Source organism: Limulus polyphemus, unplaced genomic scaffold, assembly GCF_000517525.1.
Source record: "Limulus polyphemus unplaced genomic scaffold, Limulus_polyphemus-2.1.2 Scaffold6258, whole genome shotgun sequence".
NCBI classification, from domain to species: domain Eukaryota; kingdom Metazoa; phylum Arthropoda; class Merostomata; order Xiphosura; family Limulidae; genus Limulus; species Limulus polyphemus.
The window spans coordinates 10,424-21,914 of NW_013671868.1; the positions used below are offsets into that span (position 1 = coordinate 10,424).

The 11,491-nt window shown below is 31.0% G+C and overlaps 1 protein-coding gene across 1 annotated transcript in view; it reads right to left on the bottom strand.

The window, feature by feature from the left end:
* Nucleotides 1-5,101: 5,101 nt before the first annotated feature.
* The window catches only part of LOC106473537 (dnaJ homolog subfamily C member 5-like), a 33,499-nt gene continuing 27,109 nt past the window's right edge, over nt 5,102-11,491 (bottom strand). The window contains exon 7 of the mRNA XM_022401955.1: nt 5,102-9,857. Within this exon, the coding sequence (XP_022257663.1) occupies nt 9,612-9,857 (246 nt within the window). The 3' untranslated portion in view covers nt 5,102-9,611. The remainder of the gene's footprint in view (nt 9,858-11,491) is intronic.

The following is an 11,491-nucleotide window of genomic DNA, read 5'->3' on the forward strand; positions in this document are numbered from 1 at the left end:
CTAGTCTCTTTCTTTCTTTGTTACTGACAAAGCCTCTCGTTCATTGATTTAAACAGGAATCAGATGTCAAAACTGACAAGTTAGAGGATAATAAAAGTACTTTTTTCGTACTTTCTTTACTCAGCAGACGAGGAGGAAGATACTAAAAAGAATTATCTGGCTGTGGGAGATGAGCCAAATGAGATGCCTGTAGAAGAGATGTGAGACAGCTCTAATGGTCAGATAGCTTCCTTATTGCTATGACTGGGATCAGTAGTAGGGACAACCACTGATTGTAAGGTAAATGACTGAAAGAAAATGACGTTCCTTGCTTTCTGAGCTGCTTGATTAACATACAGTTAGGACAGTTGATATTAGTAGATACCAGTCTAGTATGTTATCATCTTGTACAACGGAAGATGATTACCAGGAGATCGAAAAATTCGACTAATAGGGAATTATGATTCTTGCAGTTCAAGTGATTTTTCCGAAGCAAAAGGTAATCAAAAATTCTGTGAAAATTACTCATCCTGTCAAGCCAGGTAGTGACGGAAATTCAGCAGAGAATACCAAATGATGTTGGCTAGACTTCAGTACACTTGAAATGTATATATATCCATAGTGTGCAGTGAAAAAGTTTTATTTCTGTTATCAGGCTGTTATGGATCTAACTGAATTAGTCTTTGTTTCACTGGATTTATCTGTATTTCTTTTTTATGTGACATTAACTAAATGTGGATCGAATCATAAATAGTAGTACAATATCATTATAATTCAGTTACTCTATTAAATATTAAGTATATTTAGTTGGTTGTAACTAAGCACAAAGCTACACAATGGGCTAAATGTGCTCGAAATCCGGATTCTAGCGTTGTAAGTCTGCAGACATACCGCTGTGCCACTGGGGGTCAAGTATATTTAGCTCTGTTTGTATTCATATTGACAGTATGAACATTAATACTGGCTGAATTTGCACTCAAAAACTCTTAGTTTAGCCGAATTCTGCCTATGACTATTTATTTTGTGATGATGATAAAAAACGAACTGAGTTTAACAACTCATTGATGGCAGCTTATTATGACACTATATCTCTCGAGCTATAGCTATTAGAGATGGGCCTGTATGTTATCATGGTAACAACACGTGAGCTAGAGGCAGTCTGACTGTACTGATCATGTATGCGATGGTGTGTAATGTTGAGATATATGTTTGTTTGTTTGTAATTAAGCACAAAGCTACACAATGGGCTATCTGTGCTCTTCCCACCACGGGTATCGAAACCCGGATTCTAGCGTTGTAAGTCTGCAGACATACCGCTGTACCACTGAGATATATGTACGTGGTAATTATTACATATGAATAAATAAACGTGTGTGGTATTAAACAAAGTCATTCATGAGTGTTTTATAACATACATATAAGACATATTATAAAGCACTATATGTAACATATACATCAAAATAAAGGGTAAATTCTGGATATTAAGACTTTGAGATATGAAGTTAACTGTGATCATTGGTCTGTAAGGCATTATTTGGAGATAGAGTGTACCCCTGACATTTTCATCATTGCTCATTGGACAATGTCTCATTCTTTACATTGAAATATTCAGCAGTTAGTTAATTTTCGTGGAAGAGGTAAAAGTAACAACTAGACTCATGCTGTGATTGCAATAAAACATAGTTTAACCTGTTGTTTTTGCTAGCAGTAAAAAAGTAACATTTTGATTAGATCGAAATGAAATATTCGTGACTAGGTGAAATTACTTGTAGAAAGAGAACTTCACAATAGTAACTTGTTTCACACCGAACGTAAGTTTGGTGTACTTAAAGCTTTATTTGGTTATGATTGAATATTTTCAATTATGCAGTTGAACTAGTTTGAGAAGCATGCATTTTTACTAAATATTTTCTGTACTTCATAATTTCTGTACAAGGTGTAAATGAAATGCATGGAAGTGCAGACTGCGAGAAGTAACACCTATGCAGTGTTGTGTCTCCATTGCCTTTATATGTGCCAAATTGTATATGAAAGGGATTCTGAAATGAAAGGATATGTTGGTGTTAATGAGTTACCACGGTCAGAAGAACAAGGTTAGAGCCTGTACAGTGACCTTTTTATAATTAGTTGTGTAGGAACCATAGTTTGTATCCTCACCAATCATTCTTTCCTGCTGGACCTGGGGCTCTGTTTATAACAGCCAGACAGTAATGAAAGAAACGTGGCTGGGTTATAGGTTAGCTGCGAGCTGTTGTCATGACCTTTACAGATAGATCCCTCCTAGCAATTACAGACCTACCATCAATTGAGGGAGCTCTCACTACAATGGATATGAATGTGGGAGTGCGGATATTAATGTTATACTGCCATTGCCTTTGAAAAATGTTTAAGGTACAGCCAGTAAGGATAGCAAAAGTAAAGTTGACAACAACAACACCCTAAGATTAAAAACCCCTTATGCTTCAACAGATATACTGTCATTGCCAGAACAAGCAGTCAGGTAGATGGAGGCCAGAGTACTTCGTAACCGAGAGGAATACTGTTTCCTGTAGTATAAGGATCCTTCTCCTCAGCTGGAAGATGTATTCCATCTCCAAATCAATCTACTGCGAACTTAGAAAGTTCATTGAAAGTCAACCACTCTGCTTGAAAATCTGTTGTCAAGGGTCCAGTAAATGTAGAAGCTCTGAATTCTCTACCTAATGTATATATATCTATTCTTTGAAAAAGTATTTACCATTTTCTTTTTTAATTGTTTTCATTCTTTTACATGTTTGTATATACATCCATATATATATATATATATATATATATTGTAATTAAAGTATGTGTAATGTATAAAATGCATCAGGAGGTGCATCTGTAAATATTTTGAGTTTTTTGTATGTATTAATTCACTTTTCATTTTGTTTTATTAAAAGGTTTTATTTCGTTTCCTTTCACTATCATATAATGACTTTGATCTTGTGTTGTGTCTTAATTTTTGTTTATTTTAGAAAGTATTATTTAATGTATTGATTTTGAAGTTTTTGTTTTTGTAATAAAATAGGTTGTCTTAATTTTTGTTTAATGGTCTATCTTATTTAAGATCTTGTTAAGATTTTTTCTGTATGTAATATTTGTAATGGTAACTTGTTTTTAGCATGATATTGTATTCTATTTAATCATGTTTTAATTTGTGATCTTTTATGTAAAGTTATATTTGTTTGCATTATTGAGCAAATGTTTTGCAGACCAGTGCAAAAGTTATTTTAATAGGTTTTTAAATCTAATGTCAGGGACAATGTGTTAGCCTGAAGTTAACAGGAAGAGATGTTGTAGCAAGCTTACCAGGTTGTGCCTATACCCTGAAAAGAATGGCATTACTGTTTCCCCATATACTATGCTTTCTCAGTCTGGAACAAGATAATTCTCAGAAAGCTACCTTAGGATATACACTCAGTGAAGGTGCCACAGTATGCTTATCTTTTAAAACTCTATGTTTGGAATAAGTCTTTTTTTTTTTTTTTCAGACTTAGTTGAGGATAAGAGAATTCAAGATTTCACTCTATACAACATTTTCTGGCATCTCCAGTCAATATGTGGCTCTAACCTTATCAATTCAAATGCTAATCAGTGAATATGAGAATACAAAAATCCTATGCACTCAATAAGCAAAGTTACAAATCCCTATGGTTCAGGCAGAGCCATTACTAATTTTGAAATACTGGCCAGAGAGAATGCACCCTCCTTCTGTAGCAGCTACTCTTAACTAAACAGATGGACTGACTGTCACTCCTATAATATCTACAGAAATGAAAGTGCAGTTAGTTTGGTGACACTACATCTTGAATCAATCTTCAAACACTAGTATGGCATGCTAACACTAGGTCTTACCATTAGAAAGTAATCCAAATAACTTAAACAACTATTTGTCTTTTCATTATTAGTTGAAATAATGTTGAAGTCTTTTTTTTTTATTGTTAATACTTTTTTTAGAATACACAAAAGGTAGATGGTAATCAGGACCATTTTATCCAATGGACAAAAGTTGCAGTTACCTTGGACCTACCACATGTTGCAAGTATAATAATAAGAAATAAAATATTAAGTTTATAACAAAATAATAATGAACCAATTTTGTAAATATATACAATATACTTTAATTATTTCCTTATCACTGATAAATTTAGTTTATCAAACTTTATGGTATTTTCTTAAAACCAAAGGTAAGTGGGGGGGAGGGGGGACACCAATGCTTAAACACAGCAATGATGGTAGTAGTTCTATAATAGCTGGATTAAATTTGAATGAAAAGAGTCACAAATCACTTATTGCAAGAGCTTTTTGGATTGAACTTTTCTTGTTTGTAACCACAACTTTCACATTTTTTTTAATGAGGAGATTGATTGTGATTGGTGTGGGATGTAATTTCAAAGCCTGACTATATCATGCATTATCTGTTATCTTCTCGAGATATTTCTTATTAAGCCAATGATACTTATTCTGTAAAAACATTTTAAACTATCTTTTGTGTTTCTTCTCTGTCTTCAGGGCCTTAGGTCTATTTAGGATATTTTTCCGAGCTTTCACTTTGAACCTTAAATGGATACCGTGATATGGTTTTCTGTATTATATCCCTAATATGACTGAATATCAACTTCCTTGGTTGGACATTTTGGTTTTTGTGTAAGGATGTATACATAAGGTCTACTTCTGCTAGCAATCGCTGATATACTAGAGATAAGGCAACTAGTCAATGGCACATACACCACCAGTTCTTGGGTTATTATAATTCAATATATAATTTGATGATCACTCATAACACACCCACAACCCAAACACACAGAGTGACTTTACAGCAACAAACATGAATCACAGACCTTTGGATTCACAGTCCACCAAGCTAACCACTACATTCAACATTTAGAAAGTTTTATATATATATATTCATTCATTCACGCTAACTTTTAGAAGACACAATTAACATTGACTAATCAAAACATATTTAACCAGAAAATGTAAAACCTCAAATTCTACATACTTCAAATCAGCAATTTTCTTAATTAAAAAAGAAACTAGCATTGTTGTTTGAAATTTGTGCGTTTGACCCATAAAAACAGTAAAAAAATCACACTAGTTCTGTACAATGACATTTATACTTTATTTTAGTATTTAGTACAATACATAACACAAAAACACATTAAATTTATGTCTATATAGAAGCTAATGTGTAAATTTGAGAAGGGTAATGACTGTCTCAAAGGATGGTTATATTGAGCTACATTTCTAATACCTCAGGAAAAAAACAAGGTTTTCACAAGCAAAGTTCTATTAACTCAGAGACTGCACTAAAGCCTAAGAGAAAACATCTGTTAGGACACAATTTCAAATTTACATGACTTCCAGGCTCTTTAAAATGAAATTCCTAATTACCCTCTCACATTAAGATTTCTGTAGTTCTTTCTAGTTAATAAAATACTAATTATCAAGTTTTAAAAAATGCATTAACAGCAGTTAATAAAAGAAGTGTGCTTAAACATGTTTCTAATTTCATGTGGCCTTTTAACAATAATAACAAAAGAAGAATGCACATAGTCATTAGAGAAACATACAAAATTGTGAATAAGCAAGAGGAAAGCATTTCTTACAGTTAAAGTGACAACTGTCTATTCATGTAGTTTTGTATGAGCATGGATACACTTTACACACGAGTTTCTAGCAAGAATCAGTTCAAACTTCATCTTTTGAAAATGGACAGAAAAAAGATAAATCTTGTACTATTAAAACTCTCAAGTCTGCTCAATAAATGTTTAGATATTCAAAAATTTTATTTTGTCACAGCAAGGTCTAAAAGGTCTTTATACATACCAATGAATTTTGAAGTAACTTTCATTAGAGAAAAAATCTACCATTTAACTAAAACAAAATATATAAAAAATTTATTTAGAGCTCATATCTAGCTCATAGCTTTATATTAACTAGAACTATACATCAAGTAAGCTTAGTAAAGTAGTAGATAAGGGCTTTTGTGAACAGTAACCCTGATAATTGTATCTGTACTTTTAAAGCATTTCTAGTAGTAGTATTAGTATATTTTTTCCACATATATATGTATATCAAAGAATCATACAAAACTAATAACTTTATAAAAATTAACAACTCATAAAAGGAATGGTTTTTCATTTAAAAATAAAAATAATATAAACAGAATTCTGCACATATAAATAGAACCAAAACATTGTCATAAATTTCATCTATCAACATAATCTTAATATTTTACATCATTAACAGAAAATCTGCTTTGATAGGTTACATTTGTATATCATTCATAAGCAGAACTGTTTTAAAACACATCCAATAACAACAACAGCTAAAACTTCTTGAACACTAATACTATACTTAGCCAACTTTTCTGATGGGCTATATTTTTATAATAGAGATCAGTCATATTTATACAAACACACATATATACATATTCATGATTTCTATTCTAACATCTGAAATTAAATTTTTAAAGTAAACTTTACAAAATATACATGAACAGATACTGTATACTTTTTGTGCAAATTATATTCTCATCTTGTTAAAACTGGATACTTATTCACATGCACAAGAAGGAGAATTTAAAAGATTCAATTCTTATGACTGTCACATACAATAAAATCAAACAGTTTTTCTGAAATATTTTTTATTTTTTCAGTATGGTTTAGTACTCACAAAATACCAGTTAAACAATTTCTGTTCAAAAACAAAATATTAAATAACTAAAAATTCTATGTACATCAACACTATACGTACATAAACTGGTAGCTTAACTCGCACAATACAAACCTTCAATTCTGTTAACACTATTCTGAGTCAACCTAGTAAGGTTATTAATCACATTAATTAAAGTAAAATACAACTCAACCAAAAAACATTTCAAACATGAGCTATATAAAATATACACTGAAAAACTTTTGATGAATGGGTTTCCATATAAATAAAAGCTAATTAATTTCAGCATCCAGCTGAATGTTTAAGTTAAATATATCACTGTACTGTCAGACGTTTGCCGACTGAAGTGTTTATAGTCAAAACAGCATTTCCATTCAAATATTTCATTATTTAAAAATGCAAAAAATTTAAACAGAATATTTCCTCATCAACACTGTTTTTTCCAGAAAGAGAGAGAGAGAGAAACCACTCATTTAAATAATTAAGTTTTCTTTGCTAACTATATAGTCTAAGAAAATAATGTCTCTGCTTCCCTATAATTCTACCATACTGCAGTGAAAGTACAAAATACAACAAAACAGGATTTAAAAAACAACACTAAAATTAATCTTTTTTTATTCATAAAAGTCACTGATTATGTGAGAGTAGGTCAAAATCTCATAATTGTGAAAATGAAGTTACAGTCAAGCTTAATCAAGAAAAATTTAATGTTCTTATGATAAATCAACCTACAAATATGCTACTAGTTCAACTTGTATGCTTTGAAAAGGGTTTGGATGGAATTAAAAAAAAAGTTGAGGGTGCTAGAATAAGTTTGTGAAATTATAGTTAACTGGGCTTTTAGCTTCTCTTACGTAAGAGGGACTAGCATTATTTTGATATCTTATTTATACATTATTTTACTAAATAGTGTTTTACATTATCAATAAATAATAAAGCAAAAGCAAAGCATGTAAGGTGAAAAAAGAAACTACTGAACTCCGATTGTTCAGATTAACTGTATCAAAATCTATTTGAGTGTACACTGAAAGAAAGTAACTTATTTATTACTTACTATTGGTTAGTGATGAAAAAGGAATCAGAGAGACTTTAAAAACTTTGTTACTGTTTTACAAAAACATCAAAAAACTACCTTATTTCACTGATTTTCAAAATATAATAAAGTTCTCACTCACAGAGAGAACTGTAGTGGCTTCTTGTGACAAGTGTGCAACAATACAATGAACAGGAGATTTTAAACTGTCAAGAAGTCATGTAATTCAAGCTGAGTGTAACTGGTATTTTGCATGATTACCTGCTGTTTGTTTACAATATTTACAGCTTAATTTTGTTTACCTTTTCAGGATTCCACTAAATTAATATTAACATTCTCATATTTCAAACGAGGCAAGAAACAAGTTAGTTATATTTTCACACAAAACATTGTATATCAGAAAAGGAATGGCATTCCTTTAATTTTATATAGCAGAATTACAGACCTAGGACAGTCCACTTTACAACATGACATATTCCTGTTAGGTTTATTGCTCTTATTTGATTATTTCCTTCTGACAGCTTTTCTATACAGCCAATAAAAACTGTCTAATAATTAAAAAAAGCAAAATTAAAATAAAAGACATGCTTTCATGATGCCTTCCTGTTGAGTAGGTCACCTTCTAGGATTTCATGGAAACAATGCTAAACATTCATTAGTCTTATTGAAGTTTGTATTTTCTTTTTAAGCTTTGGTTTATTTAGTATAAGCAGATTTCGGCTTAATGATCTGAAATGATATATAAAATTTACCACTTCAATGTTTTCATCTCTCTTTGTGTAATCACATTTCTTAAATTCTAACATATTGTAAGCATAATTTATTAGGAATATCACCACATATTTCAAAATTATTACAAAATGATTTTAGCACATAACTTTAACCAACTTCATAATGTTATTGTATTACATAGTGATTTGACAACATCTGAATTATATTTTTCTCTGTATGACTGACTTTGTTGCTATCAAAATTGGAAAAAGAATAAAGAACCAACAATCATAATAAAACTTAACTTTAAAATAAATTTACTTACATAAACTAGCTGAATAATTTTTTTTCTGCCACCTGAATAAAGCAATACTAAGATAAAGTTTTAACACAGTTCAAGCCTTAATTGTTCTTTGAAAAAATTATTAGTTTTTAAAAACAGCTATACAAATTATGACTACATTTACACTCATATATGTGTTTGTGTAAATAAACATATATACAGAGACATCTCAAAAGTAAATAGACACCATGATGTTTTATTCAATAGTCATTTAATCAAGAAAGGCATCCTACGGCTCCCATGGCCAAGTCAGTCACCTGATATGAACCCCATCGAGCATGTCTGGGCCATACCTGCTCGAGCAGTGAGAAGAAGTTTCAGAAAACCAGCATCCTGTGGAGAGCTACTTGATGTTTTGTGTGCAGCCTGGGTCAAGATCATACAGGAGAAAATTACAGAACTCGTCGATTCCATGCCAGAATGAGTCAAAGCACTGAAAAATGCTAGTGGCAAATCGACTAAGTACTGATGCACATTTGTAAACATTTTTATCAAGTTGATAATGTGAGATAAATGACTATTGAAAAACATCATGTTGTCTATTTATTTTTGAGATGTGTGTGTGTGTGTGTGTGTGTGTGTGTGTGTGTGTGTGTGTTATATATATATATATATATATATATAAAAACACACATACACACATTTACGATTAAAGCTAATATATTTCCTAAATGTAAAAAACTAATAAACTGTTCCTAAATATACACATTTTAAATAGGTGTAAAGTAAAATCAACTAAAAATTGACTAGATCCTGATAATGACCTTACAAGTTCAAAAATAGATAATAAAAGAAATATGAATGACCACTGAATACTAGGTATGTACAAGTCTAGTTTTTTAGTGGTCATGAATTGAAGTTCAAAGGAGGATGAACTTCCTTTGAATGATCAGGAAAGCCTGTAGTTGTAGCCTGTATAGATGAATTTTGTTCAGTCCTGTATGTTGAGTGCTGAGAAGAACGAAGAGTTGTTTTTTCTGAGAAGCTCCAATCAGTTTCAGGATCTGGCACTGGAATAGAAGTGTTCTCACTTCCTACAGGCTGAGATTTCACTGGAGAAGAGGGAATACTTTCTTCTTCACTAAACTCTTCCTGTGAGAATATAAATAAATATACCATTCAGTGCACTTAACATAATATCACACACTTTTAGCAACAATAGGAATTTGCTGATAACCAAAATGGCAATGATCTTGCTTGGGAAGGTTTTCAAGTTGCAGTGTATATAATTAATATAATAAGATTCAGTGTCTGTGTATGTAATTCCTCCTAAACTGCTGGTCACTCTGACTTCTAAATGGTGCCAAATGAATTATACCAGCCCCAAGGTTTGTAAATGAAAACTTTTCACTTAACCCTGGAACTCGGGTATTTTGCCAAAAAAAGCAGATCACATATTTGGCATTGATTTACATTAACTAAGTAAGCCTACTAATTACCATTCATAATTTGGTTAAGGAAATTAAATTTGCATTATAGTGACAAATTGCAACATAATAGTTTAAGCATTAAACTTACATTATAGCAGCCCTGTAAATGTGGGCCATATATAGCCCACAGGTATACTAGTACACATACTCTTTTCAAAAGGTATTAATGACTATACATATTACATTGAGGTTCATTTATGACAATAAAACAAGTTTCATCCACATTTGGAAAAACTCAAACACATTATCAATAAAGATGGTTGAAGCTCATCATATCCCCCTCCCTCTCCCCCCCCCCCAAAACTTCTTTTAAGTATTCAAATTCGATGACGAGGAACCCACTTTGAGACTAATAATGGCTGGATACAGCTTGAATGGGTAATGAAGAAAAACTTTAATATAAGTTTAACATAACCGCAAATGTACAACGTTTCGACAAGATTTTGTCATCATCAGGTACAAGTAATTTACACTGACACGGATATATATATATACAGATTGAACAAGTATATTCTTTTAAGTATATTAAGGATGTAATGTGGACTGTAAATATGTTACTATATCATAAATTAAGAATAAGATGTAGTGTAGGTTAGATTCATACTGTTATGTTATATAATATTTATAGTTAGATGATATATGTAAAATACATTTACAGCTTATAGCCTTTAATAAATATTTTACTTCAAATTCTAACACAAAAAAATACATTTTCAACTTGTGATGTACAAGTGTTGCTGCAAAGGGTTGTTGACAATTTTATCTTAAAGTTCTATTAATAATCTTAGTTAAATTTTACCTGACATTTCAGTGGTATCCTGTGTATTCCTTCATTTACAAGTTATGATAATGGTATGTATTAATCTGACTTTCAAGTACTGGTACCAACCTCATAACCCTTTTGTGCTTGTTATAGTTTTCATGCTATAACTTTTAAATTAGTAAGCATACGTTAACCAAATTTGGCAGATTATCAGTAAACATTACAATGCTTCCATATACAAAATATCAATTTTTTCTACTAAATCTTAGGGTTTTAAAGCAATGTTTTTCTCATGCCTTTTTTTCTTTTTTCCATGTTGCCTATTTAACATGCAAACTAATTTTCATTTTAAGATTAAAAATAATCTTAAGCATCAGAAAATTTTCAAATTTCACATGCGAAATCTTTATAATGTCCAGACAGTTATCAAATATTTTTTTAAGAAAACAACTTTATATTTTATTTGTGATTTTCACTAATGAATCTCTGTACAGGTTTGGTAGATTTGACCGATGTTGTAATCACCATAACAA